This window comes from Ambystoma mexicanum, chromosome 2q (assembly GCF_040938575.1).
Source record: "Ambystoma mexicanum isolate Mex_15411 chromosome 2q, UKY_AmexF1_1, whole genome shotgun sequence".
Classification (NCBI taxonomy): Eukaryota; Metazoa; Chordata; class Amphibia; order Caudata; family Ambystomatidae; genus Ambystoma; species Ambystoma mexicanum.
In genome coordinates, this window is record NC_090924.1 from 365,962,729 (window position 1) to 365,989,448 (window position 26,720).

Consider the following 26,720-nt stretch of genomic DNA (forward strand, 5'->3'; position numbering starts at 1 on the left):
GGATCGAAGGGAATCATTTAGGGTTGTTACAGCATGCTGTCCAAATATAGCCCCAGAGCGGAGCTGGACATCCATAGAACAGTAGGAAAAATCCATAGGGAGAACACTCCTAGGAGGTCAGTGGGGAAAACACTTTGGAGAGACATTCCCAAATTAGCAAAATCAATACAATTGCAGGAAATGTTGTACAAATTGCTATTCCAATGGCACTATACCCCAGCTAGGCTTAATAAAATGTTCCCACAAGCGTCACATGGGTGTTGGCGAGGGTGTGGCGAGATAGGTTCATGGACTCACATCTGGTGGCAATGTCCAAAACTGCAGGCACTTTGGAAAGAGGTGTTGGAGGCACAGTGAGCGGTATTCAGTGACAGGGCCACAGGGACCCCGGATGCCACACTGGGGGGAGTGGATGGGCTCGACCATCCTTGGGATCCAGGGCCAGGTGGATATGATATATTTTATTTGTATCGCGCTCGTACACAAGTGTTTCAGAGCGCGACAAGGCAAGGGAGGGGAACAGGGGAGAACAAAACAACGATGTTACTAGGCCCAGTGACATTGAGAACGTGCAAGTGCATGGGAAAGAGGAAAAAGTGCATTGAAGGGGGAGAGTGGAAAGTGCTTAGCAGAGGAGAAACAGATAAATAATAATAAACAAAATAGATAATGGAGCAATAAACAGGGGTAGTGCAGCCAGCGAGTGGCAAGTGCTGTGATTACGGCAGCAGAACTGGGTAAGTCTGATAACTGCATAAAAAAAAGAACATGCGAGGGTGTGGGGGACTGTATGGGTACAGATACAGTCCCCAATGCAAGTGGTGGCCGGGAGTAGTGCAGAAGGGTGGCAGGGAGAGCAGGTGCCTGGGCCCAGGGGATAGAGGATGGCCAGGTGCACAGTGCCAAGTGAGCAAATCAGCAAGGGAGAGGGGGAGCAAAGGCAGATGCAAAGAGGAAGGTCTTGAGGTGCTTCCGGAACTGGAGATGGTTCTCCTCAAGTTTTAGAGTGGCAGGAAGGCTGTTCCAGAAGGAGACCCCAGCCGAAGACCGAGATCTACCCCCAGCTCGTTTCTTTGAAAAATGACTGGCCCTGAGGGAGTTAGAGGTAGAGGAGCGAAGAGCTCGAGAGGGAAGGTATTTGCGGAGGGATAGCTGAAGGTATTTTGGACCCAGACCCCAGAAAGCCTTGTAGACAATGCAGAGGGTTTTAAAATTAATCCTTGCATCCACTGGGTGCCAATGGAGAGATTTCAGAGCTGGAGAGATACGGTCCCAGGGCTTGAGGCCAAGGACAAATCTCGCAGTCCTGTTCTGGATTAGTTGCAGAGTAGAGGCAGGTAGACTTAGAAAGAGGCTGTTACAATAGTCCAACCTAGAGAGAACCAGAGCTTGGGAGACAGTGAGGTTCTGGGGGAAGGAGAAGAAAGGAAGAGTACCTCTGAGGAGGTGCAGTAGGAAATTTGACTTTTTAGAGACCTCAGAGATGTGGGCGGAGAAGGAAAGTGTGGAGTCAAAGATGACTCCGAGGTCCTTAGCGTCACAGGTGGGGATAGGAGGAGGGCCAAGCGAGGCTGGCCAGAGAGAGAGGAGAAAGGATGGAGAAGGTGTGCCTATGAGGAGGATCGCTGTCTTGCTGGCATTCAGTCAAAGATCATTGGTGGCACACCAATCTTGAATGGCAGTTAGGCAATCGGAGATGAGAGAGGGAGAGGAGGTGGCCGAGGGCAGCCTGGAGTGTCGTCAGCGTAGCACTGGACATTTGAGCATAGAATGGCAATGCAGTGGGCAAGAGATGCCAGGTATTGGTTGAAAAGCCAGGGCGAGAGGTTAGACCCCTGGGGAACACCACAGGTAAAGAGGAAGATGGAGGATAGGAAGGACCCCAGTTGGACTTGGGAGGGTCGATCAGAGAGGAAAGAGGTCAGCCAGGCCAGAGCCTGATCAGTGATACCAAGGTTCTCACGGAGACGTTTGAGCAGGATGGTATGGTTGACCGTTTTGAAGGCAGAAGAGAGATCGAGTAGGATGAGGACAGAGGTAATGTTGGAGTCAAGGTTGGAGAGCAGATCTTCACGGATGTTCAGGAGAGAAGTTTCCGTGCTTCTGGCTGCTCAGAAAACCAGACTGGTGGTCTTGGAGACAGCCAACAGAATCAGAATGAAGATTGAGCTGAGAGATGGCCAGCTTTTCCAGGAGTTTGCCCAGAAAGGGAGAAATGGAGATTGGGCGATAGCCGGACAGGAAGGATAGCCGTGGTGCTACTGAACCTGGCAGCACTGAACTTGGCAGAGATGCTGTTGATACCCAAAAGGCGGAACGGGAGGGAAATGCCCACAATTCAAGACTGGTTCCGTAAAATGGGAGTTTGTTGCCCTAGAATGGGTTATGTATACGCTCCAAAACAAGGGCACGACTTTTTCCTGGGCATGGAGAGAGGTGTTGCAGTTCCTAAAAGTAGATTACAGGGAACAATGGTGCCCGCAAAGACTAACTACTGGGCATTCACTAAAACAGGAGACATTTGGCTCGAACAGACTCGACCCGTCACTTGGCATAATTGAATTGTACACGTTTGTTGAATGGTATGTCAAAATGCCAATAAAAAGAACATTCAAAATAAATGTATAACACTCAGTTTTGGAGCCTCGGAAGTATTACCAAGCAAGTTCATAGCATTTGTCCTTTTGCTGAGTGTCTCCAGAGTCTCTCCTTACACTCTCTTTTGGCAGATTGGACATTTACACATCCAATTGCTACTCTGTCTTCTATTTTCTTTTCAGGGTCGAAAAAGCAGAAGGCAGGGGATTCTGCCTGTATTACCTTTACCTAACAATTGACTTTCAATTCTTTAGTCATGAAAGCCATTTACTTGCAGAAGTTTTCAGCATGGAAGTATTTTGCCTTAAAAAAACAGAATGATTTCAACATTTTATCGGCTTGGAATTTTGACTTCTCCTGACGTAAAGTTAATTTAACTAAACCACCTGCTACACTTGTGTAACTCTGGCCAGTGTAGTCAATTGTAATTGTTTATTTGCACAGCACTTGTACATAAGTGAAGTGCTTCAAAGCGGGAAGGCATCAAGGGGATACAGTAGTCATTTGTAGTGCTTGAAGTTTCCGAATTATCTAACAAACACAAAAAAATAACTAGCATACTAGGCCTGACGGCATTTCTCCTAGTGCAAGTGCATGAGGTGTTTCAGACGCAACCAAACTAGGGTGGGGAGACAAAGGGGCGACAAGACAGAACTTAATAGCCTAGTATATTCAGATCAAGCAAGTGTACAGTCTGAAGTGCGGGGGATGGAGGACAAGTGTGCCCAGACCAGCAGGGCCAGGGTTAAGTGCAAAGAGGTTACCCCTCTCATGAACGTATGCTGAAAGTGCAGTGGAGCTGAACATAGTGCAGAGGCCCAGAGGCAAGTGCAAGTAGCGGGGGAGCATGGGACCTGTGAGGCTCTGGGGTGAACCAGGCAACTAGTCCACAAAAACTGGGCAGAGTTAGGAAAAAGAAAGGAGGAGTGAAGCAGGAGAGAAAAAGAGAGGAAGTTAGCAGGGGAGAGGGAGAGAGGAAGAGAGAGTGAAGGTCTTGAGGAGTTTTCGGAAATGGTGAGTGGTTATGGGAGTTGTGTATTTTAAAACCCGTTGAAAGCCACAGGTTGTAGACCCCTGTGCTAGAGAGACATTTCTTCACACTTTTTAATGAAAGTTCAGGTGCTGACCATGGACAGTTATGGCATGTTTGGTTCAGACGCTACTGTTTGAAGGAGAAGAAATGCAAGAAATAACTTCTAGGTTTTATTCCATCCCCTCAAAACTGGCCAGGTCAATCCAGAGCTGCTGTTTTGAATGGCGGGCTGGGCACAAAGGTTCAGAGGTGCAGATGAAAATGGCAAGTTTTAGACACCTTCCCCTCTTCTGTCCTCCTTCAGTGTTCATGAACATCAGTTACACATATCACAGGCTTCACACACTTCCCGATCCTGGCCTTCTCTACCTGATCTTATTGTTAATCTCATAAGCATCCTGACGATGAGCTGTAGCTAATCATATTGCTTAGAACACGTGCAGTATCAGATAGCAGATGCCCATGTTCTGAGCAAGCTGAAGGCTTCGCCCTCCTGGAACCACCTTTTCTAACTGCTCCTGAGCCCCTTCCTTTTATTTTGGAAAAATAAAAAGGCACAACTTACCCTTCATCTGCACATCCCTGATGTGCTCCTCCCGACTACACCAATTCTCCATGAAAATAGGAAATGAGCTCTTTTCACATCTTCATTGTGATTTGTGTCTCACATTGATGTGTATTAGCAGCCAGTAATGTCCACACTGGGTAGTTGCAAAACCTACATGGAGAAATCAAAACAGATTGTTAGCATCTCAAGATAGGGCTTTTCACTCAATAGCTATACCATGTATGTAATATTGGGGATTGCATCGCAATTCTCTCCACAATTGTAGTCGAGTTTGAAATAGGAATATAGTTTGATGACAATGTTTAAAAATTGGTGACAAGGCAGGCGCTCTGTTGCCAGTCAAGTTTTCCTGCGTTAGCTTCTCCTCCAGACGCATGTTTTCATGACTCCATCAATCTTCAGGGAGGCTGTGTTTCTTTGCTTTTTCGGGCGTGTCTTCATTTCCTTTTCAGGTGTGGCAAGTTAATTGACTCTAAGGATTCTGGTACTTGTATTGTTCGCACTTAATGTTTCTTGCAGGTGGCTGGAAACAACTCCCTCCATAGCACAAATCTTCCCCTTGATGGGGGGAGAGGGAAAGCCATGGTTGTGGCTCTCCATTGTAAGGCATGATGGCCCTGCTGCTGATGCCTTTTGAGCCCGAAAAAGCAAAGCAACACAGCCTCCCTGAAGATTGATGGAGTCATGAAAATGTGCGTTTGGAGGAGAAGCTAATGCAGGAAAACTTGACTGGCAACAGAGCGCCTGGCTTGTCACCAATTTTTAAACATCGTTTGATGACAATTGGCCTTCTTCGGTAGATGTGCAGATGTTGCTGGTGGCAAGCTCTTGGCCTGCCATAAAAATTGTTACTCTGCTTTGTGCTAGTGAATTACTGCACATGTCTGCTCCAGACCGACCTACAGGGGATGAGAATCACGAGCTCAAGGGAAACTTCTATTTCCTTAGTTAACACTGAAACCGTGACTGGGGAAACATGCCTTCATTTGCATAAAAGGAATCGTCAGATAAAGATACAATCTTAGTAGCAAATATAATATGCTGAGCTGCAAATGTAAAAATGATTTACATTGAGAAATCTGTTTCAATGATTTACATTGAGAAAAAAACAATGTAAATCATTGAAACAGAGGATTCATTGGCATTTTGTTTTTTAAACAGAGATGTTTTTCCCTTCACATTTTGTACAATTTTATGAACTTGTCCTGGAAGGGTTTCCTCTCTTCCATATGGGTCCAGAGGGGAAGGAAGAGCCTGGGCATCCTGTAAGGATACCCCGAGCAAAATGTGTGATGATCTTTCCAATGTAGCTCATCAGTTGACCCAGGACTATACAATAAATGTGTTTCTAGGTGAACTTAATCTCCCACAGATAGAAGTTGTACTTACATTGGTCAAATGGCAGCATAGTTTCATTCTTTGACCTCCATCAAATATGTCTAGAGCCAACTCATTCCATGGGCAATGAATAGGAATTAATTGTGGCCCCAGGACCTATTGATCCTTGACTGGTCTGAATAATCACCTGATTTCTTTTCGTCTTATTGTTCAACAATCACTGGAAAGCCTATCACCAAGAAAATTGCTAAACACAATTTTGCCAAAGTTACCATTGCTGGATCTCAAGAAGCTCTAGAACTTTCAGTGGCATCGCTGAGCCCAGCGAATAAGGTACACCCGTTATTTAATTCCTTTAGTATTTCCACAGCGCAATTGACTGTGCTGATCTTTGAAAAGGAGGCACTAGGTTTAAAATAATTCCTGTTCGTCGTCAACTCTGTCAGTAAAGAAATAGCAATTAGTTAGAAAAACTCTGGCATGCATTTAAATCAGAAGAAGTCTATGTAAATCTTCAAGTTATGCGATAATGAGGAGTGCTGCTAAATTCATATTTTTCATGCAACAATTTTCGGCAGCATGCACTTGTCACAATATATTATGCAGCACCTGCAAGTCGAGGATCTCGCCCATTACATTTGAAGGTGGCGCACATGATGATGCTTTTTATTATTATAACAAATTCTTTTAAAGAGGCCTACAACCCGCCTCACACCCAACCTCCACCAGCACCCTTTGTCCTAATAGACCAGGAACCAGGCCGGTGTGTATTTATAAGATATTTATAAATGTATTATTTAATGAAAAAGGAAAATCCACCAATTACACAGCCAACAATGTTGTGGCAACACAAAATGCAATAATCTCTATAAAACACCAGGTTAAGATATACTATTACAGTTAATTCCATTTTTTTTAATGACCGAACAGAAAGATAACAATTTACCACAAAGTGATAGCACCTACATTTAAGCACTCCCACCTGCAACATTCACCCCCAAACATCAATTAAACTTCATTCCTTAGAATGGAAGGCATTGGAAAGGAGTAGGAATATAGGGAAAAAAACGGATTTGGGGGGAAGCCAACCACCACATGATGGTAAGCCAGCAAAGAAAGGGAAAACCAGTTTTTTTGGAGCAAAATAGAAGAATGGGGTTTTGATTATTTTTCACAACTTCTAGGTGACAGAATAGAAGAGTTTCGTATTGCTTACACTTAGCCAAAGTTTTAGAGAATACTAATCGGCACACCTGGGCAAAATAGAAATGAAGTAGGAAACTTGGTTTTTGGAGAATGCAAAGGGAAAATACAGTGGAAAATGGACATTCATTTACACTGCGGCTTACAATGACGGGCAGCTCGGGAAAGGGGTTTAGCTTACAATAGGAAAATCGGGTTTCAGTGACAAAGACAGAGGCACATAAAAGGTAGACTTCCAGGCAAAGGGGATTGCTCACAGTAATTAAACCAGTTTGGGTTTAAACTGACAGATGCAAAAAGGGATTTGTTTGGTAATGCACACAATGCACGGACAGATTCGGTTTTCAGCTCAGAATGGGAATAATTTGTTTGGGGCAACACTTTAATGACTATAACAATGAAATAAAGACACTAGGAGCAAGATTGTTTTCGAATTTCAACAATCCCGATCCGTGAAATTCAATGGGGGAATTAATTGATTTACTCACAAAAATACTGGGTATTGACACAGACCAAGAAGGCAAACAAGAGATTCTTTTATGGGGAGATGACTGAACTACATGGCCAGTCAGGGTCCTCAATGGGGAAATATTGTATGCACTGCTACAAAAAGGAAGGGTTTATGCAATTTAGGGCTGGGTTTTTGCTACTTACATAGCAAGCCTTTGTTTAAGATTCGGGAAAGCCAGCTGCATCTCAGGACACTCTGGAAAGAAAGGGCAGGGGGTCTGGTCACACCACTCTCAAAGGTGGTAAGGTTCAGCAGCCTTCTCTCCGTCCTCCTTTTCTGTCTCCCCGGTTTTTGTGTGTACTGAGCCCTAGTACAGTCCCCCTTATATAGGAGAAATGACATCACTAATTTTACAATCTAGGGAGAGTACCCAGTAATTACCCCTGCCACTCGGATTGGACAGTTACCATCCATCAATCCACCCCCAGTCAGGAGTGGTTCAGGGGAGGAGAGCACCATCTGTCTTTTTCCATTCGTCATCATCCTTATAACTTTTTTGGCAAAAACTAGTTATGTATCACAACTTCATAATTGTGCTAGCCACTGCCATATAAAACATATATTCTGTTTGAGTTGATCATGGGGAATTGGATAAGCTGACCACCAAATCTGTACAATGTTGCATGGCCATGAGTCACATTGTTGTCATTTTCATAAAATTTACAACATTTATGAATATGTATAATTTCATTTTCCATCTTTTCACCCATTCTCCCAATTGGCACATGTTTAGATCAGCCAGAAACCTAGTCTAACTGGCCATTATAGTTCCCAGAGTCACAGGTAAATGCAATTTATATCCCCAAAACCGCCTGGAAATTACATGAAAAATGGCATAAAATTGAAATCAATCCTCCGTCTGATGGCTGTGCAAAATTCCTAAAACGAAAATATTCTTTTAATATTAATTGGGAGTGTCTGTTCACCATGTGCGAGAACTGCATCATCCCCCACAGCCACCTGTCTACCTGGGCTCACCTGTTTTTCATGGGTACCTTTTGAAGTCAGTGTGGGCTCTTTTGAAGTGGGTCCAACAAGGGCTCAAACCTTTTTGTAATGCTTTAGCCAAGGATTGCCTTCTTCGAAATCCCCGCTTTCCTGCCAGCCGGTCTGCAGAATAGGGAAGTTTGACTCCAGCAGCATACATTTATTGTGGGGTTGTTAGCGGGGAGGCACGACATCCAGCTGGAGTGGTGTTTTTCATTGTGAAGTTTCTGCACCCGGCCAGAACAGGTTTTTCCTGAAGTGTCTCTCCAACTGTCACTGGAGTTCTGTGGGGGAACCAAACTATGCAACGCTTTGGTCAATCCACACATCCTGTTCCTCTTTCCTGATATTTTTCTGTGAACAGTGATATCTTTTCCCATTGTAGCTTTTTAAAGCCTTTTTTATCTGCACACAGATGTGCAGGCCCTTTTTGATTTTAATGTTTAGGAAATCCTGTTTTCCATGTCACAGAATTCCTCCTTCTTGGGTGAATGACATTGCTGCTGGTCCATTGATAATGACAGGTAGGTCCTTTTCCCCATGGTTCATTAATTTTACATGAACAAAAAGAAAAAGTGTGAAATAAATGCAAAAGCCAGGCCGTTTTTGTTGCAGAGTTTAAATTCTTGCCACTCATGTGAAATAAAAGCAAAAGCCAGGCCGTTTTTGTTGCAGAGTTTAAATTACGCCATTCATTTGACGGGGAAAGCAAAAGCCAGACCATTTTTGGTTGCAGGGTTTAAATGCTTGCTGTTCATGTGAAAGGGCTTCTGTTTGGGAGCCTTTAAATGCACACCACACAATCAATGTAAAAATCTTTTTCAAACTATCCCAGTCCATTTCCTGCATAATCTCTTGTCTATTCCTCAGAGAAATGGGCATGGATTAATGGGTTATTTATTGAGAAGATGGTAATAATTCAAGGGGAACTTAAGTGTTGGCTAATACAATGTACTTTTTTTGTCAACCATGCATCCTATTTTCAGAGGCCTTTACCTCATACCACGTGTACACTTTTTATCATTGCTGCTCATAAACCACATTTGTATTGAGATGATACCATTTCGAATGAAATCTTTAAAAAAGAAAAGACTATTCTGAAGGCACTTTTCATTTTTCTGTTTGCTTGTTAGCTCTTTGTATTGAGGAACTTTTACGGCCTATCTTAAAACATGCTTGATGTCTCCCTCTTAAAGAAATCATGTTTAGAACCTGATGTGCCATGTAACTATTAGCCTATCACAAGTCTGCCTTTAGTTGGTAAGAGTTTGGAAACGGTGGTGGCAAATGATCTGTTCGCACATTCGGATCAGTTTCATCTTTTGCATCCCTATAATTCTGGGTTGTGTAGGCTGTGTAGAACTAGCTTCTTGCAAGTCATGGTTGATATTCTTCTTCCACAAATTGACACAAGGGGGTGTTTTTCTGTTACTGTTAAACCGATTAGTGGCATTTGATACAGGGACCATGAGACTCACCCTTTGATTCTCTATGCTCGTATGGGGTTAGGAGGCCAGGTTTTGAACTGGCTGTGGTCATTGTCCGCTGGTAAATCCCAGTCAATTTAGGCATGGTCGAACACAACCTTTTCTCCTTTACAGTTTAACTTGTATGCTGGAAAGTGGGGAGATCCTGTCCAACAATCTGGGGTTGCAGTTGATCAGTATCCTGATGAGCACTTTTATCTTCATGTATCATTGGCTGATGATGATAGGAGACCTGTGTCCTGTTTGTCTGAAATTGAGGGTTGAATGGTGGTAGCCAAACTCCAAATCCATTGCCACTAAAAGCGATTGATTTTGTCTTTGCTTCGCATAGCAAGAAAACATTGGTTGGCCCGTGGATATCGTTTGTCACCAAGGATGGCAAGACTCCAAAGTTGGTCCCAGCAGTGGAATCGCATTGCTTAGGTTTTGGTTAGATGCCATGCTTTCATTAAAAGAACATGCTGCTAATCTGCCAATTTCCATTCATCTCCTATTACGGAAAATCAAATAATTTACTCCTTCTGATCTCTTCAGAACTGTGCCAGACCGCTTGTTCTATCTCACATTGATGGAGGGCATCCAGTTCTCATGCGAGCATCGAATTGTACTCTTCGTCCACTGAAATCAGCACTCCAAGCCGCAACAAGTTTGGTGAACGGAAAGAAGAAAATATGATCACTTCACCTCGATCCCGTCCATCCTACATTGGCCTCCTCGGCACACTTGCATTCTTTTCGCGGTAGCCTACATTCGCTACAAGGCCGTAGCTCTGCCTACTCCTACATATATAGCAGATAGCAGAAAAACCGCAGGTTGCAGCAGACTTGAGGGCTATCAGGAATACATCTCTTGCGACTGAATATCAAAAATCTTGCACTCCGAGCCAATCCTTTTAATTTGCTACCCCTCACTTTTGGACTTCTCTGCCTGACAAACTGTGATTGGCCTCATCTTTAATACGCTTTCGGAAAGAACTTGGGACTTTTTCTATTTCTTCACTAGACTAGTCGTCTTCGTGCTGTGTCCTCGATACCCTGATGCCATTTATCTGGTTTGTTTGTATTTTATTTTTTGATTGCTCTGTGCTGTGAAGCCTCTGTGATCGGTTCACACACCATAAAAGGTTTAAATGAAATAAGGAAATAATGGAACCCATAGGTTAGAAGTTGGCTTTTTAGGGTTTGTGAGAATACCAATGTTTCCTCAATAGGGAAGAACACTTAATACAAGAAACTCCCCAGCATGCTTACTGGTGGCTTATCAGTCAGAGAACAGTAATCTGATTCAAGGATAGAGTAATGGCTATTAAGATGTCCCATAGTGAAAGGGGTGAGGGCATGTGTGTGTGTGTGTGTCCCATGGAGTTTCTTTTCACCATTGACTTAACAGTGAAAAAGATTGGATCTGTCCTATTGCTTGCCCAGGAGTCTAGGGAGAGATGTACAGTGGGTGTTAGGATTTCCCACGTGCACCGGAGACTAAGGGCGGCATCTCTCCTATGGAGATGTGCATCATTTACTCTCCAAAGGTGAAATTCTGCATAACTTAAATGTCTGTTTTCGTAAAGATGCAGTAAATTCAACATTTTAGCTTTTTAATCCAGTGGAAATTATTTTTTTTTTAAATGTTTTGAAATTTTCTTTAAACGTGTTAGCGCAGCAAAATCTCCCAGCAAAGTTGAATGAGCTGGAATTTATTTTTGCAAAAGAAAGGGGCATCTAACAGAGAATCTACATGTTTTAGTATGTACAAAATTGTCCCTCTAAATGCAAATTCTGGCAGCATTTGGCTTAACGACAAATGTGTTTGTCGACATTACCTTCGGTAGGTAATACTGCTAAACTCAATCCGGGCCCATAGCCTTTTTCATTATCTTACCTGTTGGTCTTCATCAGCTCAGTGTTAGAAGTATACCAAAAAAAGTAGTGGAACTGTGGCCCCAGCGGAGCATAGTAGGCAGGAAGGGAGCACTGTAGTAAAGATCTTTCGAGGGTTGCAGCCATGCTGATTGACAGCCAATCGAGATGAAACGGATTTCAGTTTAGTTGTAAATCGGGTGGTCAGAAGTGTGCTTTAACTTCACAAACAGTTCCGGAATGGTGAATTCTCCCAGCAGTCGTAAGCTCATGTATTGTATTGTGTTTCGTTATTTATATAGCGCTCTTTCCCCATTTTTATGGCCTCAAAGCATTTAGCCACGGAACAAAAAAGTTTCGAGTTGGTCTAAGAGAGTTGTTGTCAGCGGGGAACAATGTACATGCCCCAGGGCCTCCCGAACTACACTGTCCCTAATAGCAGCCTGTCACGTGTAGTACATCTAATTGTTCGTTGTTAAGTGATAGACCATTGTCTGGGGGGATATCTGAAACCTTTGTTATGAGCCGCCGAAGACGCCCCACTTAGACTGGTAACTTTTACACATAACGCCGACATTTGCAAGTAATGAGCCAGACGGGTATTCCAAACACATCTCACTGAGTGCTGTAAAGGCGACCTTGTTTAAGGTAAACGGGTACAATAATTGTCTGGAGTTTCAAGCCCACGTTATCCTTCCGCAGCGCAAAGTGGCCTGCCTCCATCTATAAGCACCTTGTGACGTTGCTATGGGTGCTGCCCCACAGTGGGAATGACCAATGCAATCGAAGGCCCGTTTCAAAGTGCCGCTAGCTTTGCATTGTTAAAGTTGCCAATGGCGCTTGCACCTTAGGTTAGTTTATTCTTTGTAGAGCGCTAACACATCTGCAGTTCTCCAATCGCTACTACACTGAGTCGAATGAGTCTGCCAACAGCACATCACTGCTCTCTTGCACTGTTCCAGCTCATTCCCACTAACTCAACCTCCCCTCTCCCTTTTTCAGAGCCTCCAGAGCGCCAGGGGACCACTCCGGTGGTGATAGTGTGCGGTACAAATACCCTTTAACATTAACATTATCCTACAGAGAGATCATAGCAATAACGTATGTGCGACCAGAGTGGCTTATGCCATTTTTACAGAAGCAGACTTTATTCTTGCAGGCTACTCTATCTAGGGTGACCAGATTTAGAAAAAGAAAAAGCGAGATGGGTTAGAAACATAAAAGTAGGTCTAGCTCCCTAAGCACATTCAACACCTCCTTGCATTACCATCAGTGGCCACCCTCCCTGTCCCAGGATGTGTATTTTTAATTTAACAAACTCTCGGGACAGGGGTACAGGGGTCCTAATTCCGGTACAGTCCCGGCAGAACCGGGATGTCTGGTCAGCATAGCTAAATTGAAGGAAGCCTTGCTAATGGGGTCCTTTCGTGGTCTGATTCTCTTTCTTGTATCCAAGGACAGGACGACGCTGTGTAATGCCACCAGAGTATTTGCAAAATGCATAAAAATGGCAGGTGGTAGAAAGGCATTTATGGAATGGCCATGGAGTAAATGCTTCTAATCCAGAAGAGGAGGAAGGTGAGCCCCTCTTCAAAGAGCTGGTACAGACGGCTTCATGAAGGAAGTGACATTTTAATCCACTCTGACATCCATGTAGCAGCGAGAATGCTGTGCTTTGCTCAAGAATTGCCTGTTGCTTTTCTCTGTCGCATTGGTGTACACACTACAGTGGGAGCAAGCTAGTCAAATCCAAGGCATATAGGTTGTCCGCTCAGGTCGGGACCGCATAGACGTTGATGTGATGATGATGTAAGTCCCTCTTGAGGGCCAGGGTCTGGCCCCTCAATTCTGGAACACAATACCTGAGATTTTATATAGATTACAGAGGCCTTGATGCTGTAATCAAGACTGAGGTGCACCCTGTTCCTGGAGCTAGAAGCTCATTGACAAGTTGGCCACTCAAAACCGGAGAGTTTTTGACATAATCAATGGCTCTTGGTAAAAAGCCCTGATGATTGATACTGGTGATACATCAGCATTCCCGCCTCCAGAAATCCATCCCACTTATGAGTCAATGCTGTTTGATATGAGCACTATACGCTCCACCTTCCAGGGGCTCATCAATAAGAACTGGATCATTTCTGTCTCACCCACCTGGATGACATAGTGGCATTTGGTGCAATCGGCACGACCATAAGATGCACCTCAGGAAGGTGTCTGATGCCCTACTGGTTAGATCTAGGACAGCAGGTAGGTGGGTGGGATCTACAGACATTCAAAGCCACAATCCAGGCTTTTATGGCTAGGTAGCCACCCAAAGCACAAACCTACGTGAAGGTGAATGCCTGCTAAGGACTCCTATGATACTACATGACCGTGGATGGTGTTTGATTTCACAGTGGCTCCCTGAAAGGTATCCTGTCGAAGAAGCTTCCCAACAATGTTATGTGGACTGCGGACCCTTAGATTACTTTTACTCAGCACTGCAAGGACCTCCTTAGCTGCTGATGTTGTGGTATTGCAGGAGGGTTGAGGAGGATTGGCCAAGAAAAGTGGCCAGTGTAGCTTCTACATCAATGTGGTTTATTTGTAGGCAGCTTTCTGCCGCATGTGAATGCTGATTGTGTGAGTTGTGTTAGGTGGAGAGATGAAGGTGTAGTTGGATGGAAGGAGGGAATTGTTGGGTGAAAGGGAACATTTGGGTTCAAGAATGTTGGTCCAGTGTTAATGTATTTGGTTGTCCTCTGCTGTCGAGTGTTCTTGCGCTTCCAAGGTAGGTTAAAGTGCACGTGCAGGCCGGCCTGAATAAAATCCAAATCACACTCCAGGCTGATGCGATGCAAGGGTTGAATATTCTTCTGTATTGGAGAAAGTGTGGTGCATTATTCATTGAATCTCAAGTATACGGCGGAGTGTGTTAGCATGGAGAAGAGTGTGGCTAAGGAACAAAGCTTGTTCAGTTTGAAAAGGGAAATATATAGTGGGTGGTTGAGATTTCTGAACAGGTAAGTGTATGGTTCAAGTGAAGGGACACCCGTGTCTGCATCGGTGGGGAGTTAAGAAATGAATGGGAGATCCGTGTAGAATGCGAAAAGAAAATTGTGGCAGCGCAGTATGTGTGTTTCTACAGGGTTTTGAAGAGTCGTGTACATAGCATAGAATTCTGGGAAGATGTAGGCTTTGCTTGCAGGGATAGGAGTAGACATCCTTATGGATTGCTGGATTAGGTGAAGGGGAGTTTCTGCACACAGGGTAAGCATAGGCTTGGGGATCGGGGTGTGCATGTTCAAACCCCAGGTGGTACACTATATAGGTACTATATAGGTCCTAATTAAGGGGTAGGCATGGGTGCCGGTATTTTATTTACAGGCATGAACTGTGTGCATCTATATAGAGCACAGCTAGCACATATGGAGAACAGGCTACGTATGTGAAAAATCAGCGAGGTAAGTGGGCACTCTACAACAATCTGCAGTGATTAAGCCTGGCCTCTTAGCCCCCTTTGGGGCCAAACTTTTTACTCTATTCTGCTGTAGTACTCCTACATAAAGCGCTGGTTTCATCCCTGTCAGCAGTCGCACTGGGGTTGTACCTGAGTGCAGTACCCCTAGACACAATGTCGCCCCTGGCTGCAGACCCACCTGCTCTAGGTTTTACAATACCATCTTTTCTCTTCCTCTCCAGGCCTGCCTCCGGTCCTGTTTTCAGGAGCAGATGTTCAGCGCGTGCGGCTGTGCCCACTACATGTATCCACTGCCACAAGGAGCCCATTTCTGCAACCACAACAGTGACCCGGATTGGGGTAAGTGCGGGGAGACTTATTGACGCAAAGCGCAAGGTGCCAGATCTTCTACCAAAGAAATCCTGGCATTCAAAGCCTACTTCACCCTCCTCTCTTGGTTCAGTTATTGTGGCTGTCCCCTCTTGCACTTACACAAGGTGTGGCTTTAGGTTCAAGTCTGAGACTGTGTTTTAAGTTGTTAATACATTGGTATATAGATTGTCTTTGCACTATCAATACATTGGGCCTCATTAGCACCCTGGCGGTCCCGTAATGAACGGTGCCAGTATGGGACCGGCACCATTCATTACGGGCTGCCCTATTACGAGGACTGCTGCGGGACCCCTCTAAGGAACGCCTGGTCAAACCAGGTGTCCTTAGCGGGTCCCACTAGCAGTCCAGGATGCTAACAGGCCCACCATTAACGGGCCCGTTGTTAGCATCCTCCCCATTCCCATTGAGCGCTATGTTTGTACCGGGTCCGGATCCCGCAAAAGGGATTTACCGGGCCCCCCAAGGTTGGAATGGCCCGGTAAGTCCCCTTTTGCAGGACCCAGACCTGGAACCCGGTATGGAGGTAGCCATGCCACTTTTTAGCGGCATGGCTACCTCCTTACTCGTAATGAGGCCCATTGTGCTTATGGTTATCAGGGCATCTGGTTAGTGAAACAGTTTTAGGCTATTCTCATACTGATCTACTGTTTCTGCTATAGTCTATGACTTGGGTAATGACCTCTTTAAGATTACTCTTTTATTATTATTATTATTATGTATTACTTTTAAGGCACAGCACGCTGATATGCCCCAGTGTGCACAGACTCATTGGTCTAATCATTGTGGGTGAGGCTACCTTCTCTGTACATTAGTCAAGTGGCATGTTTCAGACCATACTTGCACTGCTCTAATACATTTGTTTTGAACTTGCTTCCATTGTGCTCGCTTTTATGTTTTAGGCGACTGTTAGATTGACAACGTGATGGCGTTTTCGGCTGACCTTATTTTGGCCTCCGGATAGTGTATTCATATACCATTTCATTAGTCTTGTGATGTCAGACTGGCATACTTATACAGCGGTCTAGTGAATCGGTTTGCGTTTATCATTACATTCACACAGGTGTACATGTGTAAGCTATTCCTAATCAGTGCAGTATTTGTGTTTTAGGATTGGCCTTCTGATTATTTTCTGATCTACTGAGCACTGGCATTGATTTTACACTATCCATGGACTGGCCTTGTGATTGATTGCACACAGTCCATTGGTTGGTCATGGGATTGTCTTATAGACATGGGTGACTGACCAGGCGATTGTCTTGTAGGTTATCCATGGATTGGCCTTGTGGTTGCATTAAGGGCATGTCATTGTTCTATTGGCTATCTATGGATTAATGCGGCACATGCCGTCTATCCAGGATTGTCGTCATTGGATTCTTGCTATCCATTGCTTTGCCCTTTGGTTGTCTTCTAGGCTACCCGTGGGCTGTTCTAATAATTGCGTACTCTGTATTTGAACTCATTCTAGTGATCAGGTTTTAGAGCAACAACATATTGGTCTGGCACTCAGTGCGTTTGCCAGGTGATTGTGATTGAGTCATGTTTGGATACAACGTATTTATCATGTTTGTCAAGTTCTCCAGTTGTCACCGGGTAAATCTGGAGAGGGGGATGTGGAAGGCTGTGGCACTGTAGAAGCCACACAAACGCACTAACTACTGTAAAGGTGATTTGAGTGGAACCATATTGTGTCAGGAAGCAATCAGTTCATTAGAGCAGAGTAAGTTCTATATATATAATTGGTTATTTATAATGCACTTAATACCCAGAGGTTTATAAGTGCCTACCTGGGGATCGAACCCGTGTTGCTCTGCATCATCTTGCTTCCCAGTCGAGCGAGTTGCCCCTGATCTACCACCCGAGACACGAGCTACCTGTTCTTTTGCCTTTCAGCCAGTGATGGACGGTATTATCACCTGATCAAAGTCAATGCAAGAGCGCATGGAGAAGCAGTACTTAGCTTCTGTGTTATAAAAAATCGTGAACTAGGGAGGATTGTAATTCAAAATGAGGTGTGCAAGTCCTATGTGCATAGGAGAGGGAGGCAGGTCAGCTTGTGCTAGTGAGGCGCGGCATCCAGTAGGAATGGCTCTGGGACCGGGTAACAAGCCAGCCTACCAAAGCGTGCACTAACTTGACAGGAGCAATTAAAAACTCTGCAACAACGTTGTGATTCATGGCATACTAAGTGTTTGGTATGACAAACCTGCAGAACCAGAGAGTCAATGAAGAAGACGAGGATGTCAATGTGGTTATCGAGCTGCATTCTTGGCTATGAGAAACGGTTGGTGTAAACCTTCTCATTCAGTGTTTGATATTGAAACATCACACAAGGGAAAGGAACAGGGAGTCGCTGTCAGTGAATTACTGGTGTTTCATGCTGAGCTTGTGGTCTGTTGAGTAACTGCACAAGGACAGACGGGTGGAAGCAAAGACTGGTGGGGCTTTCATGCATCGCTGCTGTGAGGCGTGTACTGGGAGCATGAAGACAGAGTGGGTCGATGCTTGCCACAATCTGAGCTCCCATTGCACCCCATCAAGCTACTTGCAAGCAGGAGCAGGCCCAATACCTGCTTACACAGCCTATGCTACATAAAGCCTACCTGAGGGCAGAGATGAAAGGTGAGGAGGGATGCTAGGTAAACCCTTCAACAGGTACAACGTTGTTACGGTGCTGGGTTTTTTCCGAGGAGTTTTTATCCAGACAGTTTTTTTGCTGAAAAAACCCATCGAAACAATATGGGGGTTAGGGAATATGAGAGGTAGGGGGTTGGGGAATAGGTCATACATAATAGGGGAATGGACAGCCCCCGAAAAACCAGATCAGAATACATAACCATTAACTATAAGCCACACAATAATGTGGAGGGTGGAAGACGGCTGAAGTGACGCGGAGTGCTCGTTAATACAGAGTCTCTGTGAACGGCGAGGCAAGGGACTTGTTTTGTCTCTTTCATTGTTTGGGAGGTGAGACATCTGAAACCTTATGCGTTATCCCTCAATGTCCCTTAAGCTTTCTTGGGAATGCATATCCAGTAAAGATGCAGGGAAGTCCAAGATTGCAGTAACCCATGTAGTTGAGAAGAAAAGCTTTGGGAAGTACTCCATCCAACGGCAGCAGGATACAGCATTGTCTGGCCTCTAGTCACATGGAAGGCTACTAGTGAGTGATGAGAGAGTCCTCAAGGGGAGGGGCAGGGAGCCCCGTGAACCTGTTGTTCGAACCACAGGCAACAGAGCCACATTACACAGCCTCCTTTGGACCTCAATGAATGAGTGACTGGCATGGGCGCTGTGGCAGGGGATGTCACAGAATCTGGCAGTGTGAAGTGCTGCAGCCACCAAAGAGCCCATTGGCAGGGTCCACAAAGTTTTGAATCGAAGCACTTGCAGCAGATGCGAAGTGCACTTTGGGGGACCTAGCTGGTTTCACAGATTCTTATTATGAGGAAGCTTTGGATGCATTGCTCAATTACAGACTCACTTAATAAGTGTTTGCTCTAGACTCGAGTTATTCAGAAACTGCTGCCATGTGTGCGAGTTGGGATAATGCTTGTAGGCAGGGCTTTAAGTGGGGTAAGAAATCGAGGGGGGGGGCTCATTTGGGGGCGTGGCTTGTGGGAGGGGCGTGGCCTAAAAAGTACACAAATCGTAGAGTATACACACAAATATATATAAATGTTATATATTTGTGTGCGTACCTTACTATGGTGTGTGTACTGTGCAAGCCATCTTTTCTAAACATAGAGATATGTAACATATTTCTACGTTTATAAAAGATGGCTTGCAAAGTACACAATCCATAGTAAGGTACGCACACAAATATATAACATTTATATATATTTGTGTGCATACCCTACGGTTTGCCTAGTTTTCAGGCCATCTTTTTAAACATTTCAGGTTCATAAAAGATGGCTTTGAAAGTACACAATTCAAGCCATCTTTTATAAAGCTTTGACTACGGACAAAATTGTCCGTCGGCAAAGCTTTATAAAAGATGGCTTGAAATGTGTACTTTCAAAGCCATCTTTTATAAACCTCGAAATATGTCGAGGAATCCCCAGGTTCGCCGAGGGTTAAAGACGCCTCAGCGACCTGGGGAAACAAAGGGACAGTCTGTAACTGCCTCTGGTGACCTCTCACGCGAGGGGTCACCAGATGCAGTTACTATGACTGACGGAAGTGGCAGCCAGTCACAGCGTCATTGTGGCTGGCTGCCACTTCTGTCAGCTTGCCTGACTTCATTGCAGGCGCATGCATCCCGGCAATGTTGTGGTAGGACGGGGGGCCCCGGCAGGGCCCTGCAGGCCCCGGCCCACTTTAAGCACTGCTTGTAGGGCACCAACGTAGCACTGGCACATTCTTTTTTTTATCTCCCATACAGTCCCTTTTGGACGCTGCTCTTGGCAGAAGAAGGCATCATTCCCCTGGGTCTCTCCCAGAGATCACTCGGTTAGGCCAGGCCTCTCCTCTCCTTCCAAGCGATGGGCACTCAAGGCAAGTCTCTGTTACACATTACTTCCAGGTGGTTCATGCTTGACAGTTGGGCAGCCGCGTCTCTGGTTGGATGGGCTTATAATGAGCATGGCTTTCCAAGGCTCTAAACCATGATCCCGAGACCAGTAAAGGCTCAGCAAGCAGAGCACCATCTCTTAGCCATAAAACAGGTATCTCCAAACCTTCAGCGGGCAAATCCCCTGTATGTGTTTCCAGCATTAGTGCACCAGTTTGTCATTCAATCATGTTATTCATCGGGAACACATTTTACCTAACTGGCGTATCCTCAATGACTCTTCGAAAGATCACCAAACTTTGTCAACAGGGTTGGCACCAAGAAGGCCTGAGAACTGGTTGCACTTTAATTTTAACTGCCATGGGGTTTCCCCCCCAGTGCCAAGACCTTTTTTGGTGATTTCGGTATTTCGCCATTCAATGCCTTCTAACATTTTCCCCTTCATTAACCCCTTAAGTGCCAAGGACGAGGTATCGCGTCCTTGGCAACAGGGAGGTAATTTCAAGGACGAGATACCTCGTTCTTGGCACTTAAGAGTAAGCTGTTGTTCTATTTCCCAGTGCAGAGACTTCTTGAAAGCTGGATACTATGACAGTGAAACACCTCCTTATCTATAGGATTAGAGAGTCTAAACTTCTGGTAAATCAGAGACGCATATCTAATAATCCATCGGCACTCCAAAGATTCTAACTCAATTGTCTGCCTATGAAGGGCCGGACAAGCAATTTTCTGGTGCATCATCGAAGAGACACAAATCTCTAGGGGTTTCCTCTAGACTGTTGGGCTTCTCTAGGCACCCAAATATGGGTTACACACTGGAGCTGGAGTAAAGTGTGATGGATATACTTTTCTTAGCTTAGTACAATTTTCCAATAAACTTCACTTCGGATCAATAATCTACTACACTCCCAGTGGGGTACATGAGCAATCGCTGGAACTATTATGTTTTGGTACCGAGAGCAGTGGCCAGGTGGGTAGAAGAGCTACCGTCACTCCTGTAGCTGTTATGAAAAATAGATTGAAACAGTATTTTGGGAACAAACATATTCCAGAAAATCCCAGCACAATGGGATTATATTACCCGCCACCAAATTTTATCAGCCTGGAGTCCATTACTTTTGAAAATGCCTTCCTCAAAGGAAAGGCTAGAATCTCATAACATTAGGACTTTCTGGTACCTCTGCAATGCAGAACAACGGATTATAAAGAACTTAGAACAGGAGTTAACAATTATTATAAAGCCCAGCCAGTAAGGGAAGAGCCATTATCACCATGAATATTGAAGTATATCGAGGTATGTTGCTAACACTTTGCAATGACAGACAGAGCTTTGCACCATTAGGGAGTGACCCTACCTTAGAGATATAAGCACTGATTACACCTATAACCGAGGAAGTGCTAGAAGAAGAATTTATATCTCACAAAGAGGCAGCTCTTTTAGAATGCAAATATCCCCAAACCCCAGCCCTTTATACCCTCCCTAAAATGTGAAAGGGTTTGCATCCACCACTGGGGCCACCTATTTATTTATTTATTTAACATTTATAAAGCGCTCACACAGCCCACAGGCATCGAGGCGCTGTTACAGGAATTGTTTGTTTTTCTTAGTTGTGTAATTGTGTTGTTTTTTTTTGTCTTAGTTACGTATTTATAACGCGCTTAAACTCCCAGGGGTTTCTAAGCGCGGACCCGGGGATCGAACCCGTTGTTGCTTCGTGTCGTCTTGCTTCCAAGACGCGCACGCTGCCGCTGAGCTATTCTCCTGGGACTATTGTATCGTGGTTTGGATCTCTTCTAGACCCTCTATCACAATTAGTTGATTTCTTTTTGAAACAGCATATATATAACCTGAAATCTTATATCAAAGATATAACTCTGGTTTTTAACCTGTTGCATGCTTGTAATTGTGATCAAACAAAACTGTACTTCCTGACTGTTGGTATGTCCGCTTTGCATGCAACTGTACCACAAGGAGAAACACTTCAGACGGTAGAGAAGGTTTTGTTACATAGAGGTTCTTGGCTTGAAACACCCACTGGATTGATAATGAAATTGGAGGAAATGGCTTAAAAAAAGAAATCTTTGTGTGCAACAACCAATTCGATGAACAAATCTCCGGAACCACAATGTCTGCAGCGTTTACGCCAGTCTGGCCAACATATATGGGAATGAATTTGAGAGAGCACGCTTCTACGCAGAGAAAAATCCCTGTAAGAATAATCTTCTTCATGGGTTGTATGTTTATGCCATCTGGCTCTTCTGAGAGGATAAAGAAACATAATTGCAATCTTTGAATGGGTTAATACTCACCATGCATTATTACAATTTACCTATAGATACAGCAAAACGCAAATACACTCTCTGGATGTTAAAAAATGGCGTAACTGAAAATACTCTTCAAACCAAAGTCAATAAAAAACTAACAGGCCAAAGATCCCACAGGCAAAAGCTTCCCTGTGGCCAATTTGCTACAGTGTCTAACCAACTGAAATAAGAGAAATATTGAGGGAGTATCATATCCTGAATGTTAGTTCATTAGCGAAACCGAGATTTGAATTTAAATGGTCATCTAATCTGTGTTATAAACTAGTTCATATCTTAGACCAAACAACTATGTCTAGATTACAGCAGAAGCTATAGAACATGCCGGCAGTGAGTGGTCGCAGCCCATCTGCAGTATGTTATTCTAAAACACCAACAAAGACCTTGGACCTAGCATTATATGCACCATGGATGCAAGGGTACTGTATTAAGTGCAATACAGCCAATGTGGTTTACATGCACAAAAATCATTACATGGCAGCTAAACCTTTTCCAGAGGATCTGACATGGGCTGTCATTAAACATATCAAGACATCCTCTAGGCCAGGGGGTGACATAACTCAACTTCCCTAATCTAGAGAACAGCCATGGAGCCATGGAGTTTTAGATTACAAACAGACAAGAGGGGACTCAATGAAAACACAAAAATATAATGGCATCATTTGGCCATACAGTACCCTTCTTCTTTACTATTAAACATGAACGTTGGTCTGAAGATGGAGAATTCGATGGTTGCATACGACCAACAGTGAGGTTCAAAGACTCCTATTGTTTCAAGCCCACAAAAGAGAGGACGGTATAGTCTCAGATGAGCCGGATAGGCCAGATGGACAGTGGGTAAATCCAAAAGATAAAACTGTCTTTGTATGTTTTATACATAGGTCTGTTCTTGAAGTATGGTCATGTATCATAAAGTGCTGATGTTAAGAGATCAGTGGAAAGATCTTAAAACTAATCATCATACACTGTTGGTGGAACACACTCGGAATTGTGCAAATAAGCACTTATCTTTGAAAGTTAGATTTACATTAAAACATATAGGAGCATGGACCTATAAGGTCGTATGCTCATTGAATGCAAGTGCTTTGGAATTAGCCCGACTTTAGACTAGGATTTATGAAAACCTAATCTGACAATACTATATAGAATTTCTAAGATTTCAAATTTTAAATATATTGATCAACAGTTGTCACTGATTGGCTTCAGAAACCCCCAGACTCTGAATATGGTTCAGTGGTCTTTATTCAAAACAACCCAGGCAGCTTGATATGTTTAGTGTCTTTTTCAGTGATGGGCACTCTCCTGGACATCCCTCTTTTGTCCTTCCATTACCTCGCTCCACCTTAGCCCGGACTGCCCTACAATCCCACATTGACTTCAGACTAGAGATGGTAACGCCTAGTATCTATTCAATCTCGCTGCAGTTACAGCCAAAATGCCAAAACCTTTATCTAACTAACTCGTTCCAGGGCTTCCAAAGGGTTCCCTAGCTCTAAAGTTCCTTCTCCAGGTTTCACAAGAAATGACCAGGGTTTGTTTGTGGTGCTAACAGACACCCTTGTCCTTTCACTTTCTTCCCCACTTGCACCCTTCCTCTCCTGTCCCTAGTCTTGTCTATTACTCACTCCCCTTTCAGTTCTGGTCTTCCCCCTTCTCACTCTCTCACTCACTCATCTCCTCTTTCCCTCCTGTGATGGTGCATTCTCTCTCTTCCCTACTCCTGTCTCTCAGTTTCTACCTCTGATGGTCACACTCTCTCGCTCTTCTTCTGTTTCTGCTCAGCTCTCCTCTCGCCTCCTATCTCCTCTCCTCTCTCCTCCTTGCTCCTCTCACTCACCTGTCTTTTTCAAACACCCACTCACTCTCTCATTACCCTACTACATTGACTCACACTCACTCATTATCTGCATCACTCTCACGATCTGGTACCACTCCCTCTTACTACCAACACCTCACCTATAACCATCTTTTGCACCACCCCCACAATTACCCTAGCTCTACTGTCTATTATTCCTCCCCCTGGTCGCTCGGTTCACCTCCACTCCACCTGACCTCACCCGAACACCTTTCACTCTGTCTTCCATTCACAGGTATTTTATACCCTCCTCTTTCTGTATCCGTCCTCCCTTCTTCAATTGGTCTGCTATCTTAAGTGACACAAGGGCCAATCTGGGTCTGCTCTTTCCCCTGGGGATGAATCTTTACAAGGTAAGCCTTCATAAGCCCCTGTTGGTCCCGCACCCTTTTGAGTGTGCGAGATTCAAATTGGTCTTTAGCCCTCCGGTGTTCATTTATTGCATCTGCTTCCTATGCCCGCAGTGATTGCTGCTGGGTCGGTAAAGTGCATGGCTCATCGACTGCAAGTTCTTCTGAGTTTGGGCTTGGACAGCCAGTCCCTTGCTGCATTCCACTATCCTCTCTAGTGGCTGCTAGCCATGCTGATACTTGCAGCTCTGTAATGAGACAAAAAGGACACAGGCCAGTATCAAAGTAGTAAGACACTGGGTGATGGGAATTGGTTCAAGGGTAGCAATCATGGCAGATAAAGGAGGGCAGAGACTGGGGCCTTCCCAACTCCCTCACCCCACGGGCTCTCAAAAACACTGTGGTAGGCCTCCTGTTCCATGTCGGAAGGGGCCTCTGTTCCTCTCTGACCGGGTCAAGTCTCTTACCCCGTCACACAGTGTATATGAACAGTGATTTTCAGAACTATTGGACTTTTGTGAAAGACTTTTATCCAAGAAGTGCATTCGAACTATTGATTTTGTCCAAGTGACTTTGGCAGTCCTGGCTACCTAAAGGCACCTTTCTCAATCCATTGACTTTGGCAATGCTTGTCCCTCATAGGTTGAAATGTGTTGAACACTTTTTCTGCTGGGAAAGGCTTACCTAGACTTCATTGGAGGATTCAAATTGTCCTCGCATTTTAAGTAAATGTTCTAACCTTCCTATTTTTCCTTAACCCTTCCTTCCTGAAACTCAGAATCTAAAAAGTATACTGGTGTGATGTATTAATGCAATACTATCCTTGTTACTGAAGGCACTTCAGGGTGTAGGAGAAAGGTATTCACATCTCCAAAGAGTATTCACCAGCTTTTTTGATTTTGAAAAGTAATGCCAAAGTTTGCTTGACTGTTACAATTGTATTTTTAAAGAATGCTTTACTAAAAACTGATGTTAAATAAATATTTATAAGTGAAACCTTGAGTGGAAGTGTTACTTGGTTACTTGTATTGACGGATTTCATTTGTACAGCTCGAGACCTATACCAAAAGGTGGGTTACCTAATACCAAGCAGACCAGTCTTGGGTAGTCTCACACAGACTGTGAATACCCAAATTCTTACCTAAAAGAGGCCCTTGGTTGAAGTATAGAAATGCAAGTGGGAGAGCAGCAGGTCAGATCTCTGCTCTCTCAATTCAAAGAAAATCCATGACCGGTTCAGGAATGGGATTCCCATGCATTGTGGCCCTATTTGGACTGAGTGCAGAGAAAGGGCATTCATGTTTGCGCATTTCAAAGCACATCACATTTGTGGGTTCGAAATGTGCACTGAAATGCGCAGAAACACCCGCTTGTTTGTGCAAGAGCACAAAGTGAGTGAAAAAGGGCAGCTGAATGTGCGCATCACAGACTCGCACATCGAGGTGCCCTTTGTGGATTGGGGTGTACCTTTTTATTATGCAAATGAGATGTGCGGATGCATCCCCTCGTTTGCACTAAAAAAAAATCCCCATTCGGGTGTCTTTTATGGAATTCTGTGCACTTCTTTTTTACGCTCGCGCATCTCATCACTTTGGCCCAAAAAGTTTTTTGAATCCGGACCAACTCTTTTTTGGGGCCCTGTTATTTTTTTTTGTTAATGCTGTGGCTGAATCGCCTTGGGTTTATTTAGTTGTGTGGTTTCTAATTATTGTTAATACTCTGCAGTGTTAGTAATGGGCATATCTCTTTCAGAAGGTCTTTGCAGGGTAAGTACTGGAAGTATGTCCTTTCTTGGAACCTCTCTGCATTGTTAGTACTGGACAGAACCTCTCTGACCTTCTCTACAGTGTTAGTACTTGGCAGATTTCACCTCTCTCTGAACCCCTCTGCAGGATTAGTACTGGAAGTATGCCATCTCTCGCAGAACCTCTGCAGGATTAGCACTGGAAGGGTGCCATCCCTCTCGGAACCCCTCTGCAGGGTTAGTACTGGAAGGATGCCTTCTCTCTCGGAACCTCTCTGCAGGATTGGTACTGGAAGGATGCCATCTCTCTCAGAACCCCTCTGTAGGATTAGTACTGGAAGGATGCCATCTCTCTCAGATTCTCTGCAGGGTTTGTACTGGAAGGATGCCATCTCTCTCGGAACCTCTCTGCAGGATTAGTACTGGAAGGATGCCATCTCTCTCAGAACCTCTGCAGGATTAGTACTGGAAGTAGCTCATCTCTCTCAGAACCTCTACAGGATTAGTACTAGAAGGATGCCAT

General features: G+C 44.4%; 1 protein-coding gene across 2 annotated transcripts in view; it reads left to right on the forward strand.

The window, feature by feature from the left end:
- The window catches only part of SCNN1B (sodium channel epithelial 1 subunit beta), a 449,291-nt gene that overhangs the window by 306,927 nt on the left and 115,644 nt on the right, over nt 1-26,720 (forward strand). For both annotated transcript variants that reach the window (XM_069647395.1, XM_069647396.1), the window contains exon 8: nt 15,266-15,383. In XM_069647395.1, coding sequence (XP_069503496.1) covers nt 15,266-15,383 — 118 coding nt within the window. The remainder of the gene's footprint in view (nt 1-15,265; nt 15,384-26,720) is intronic.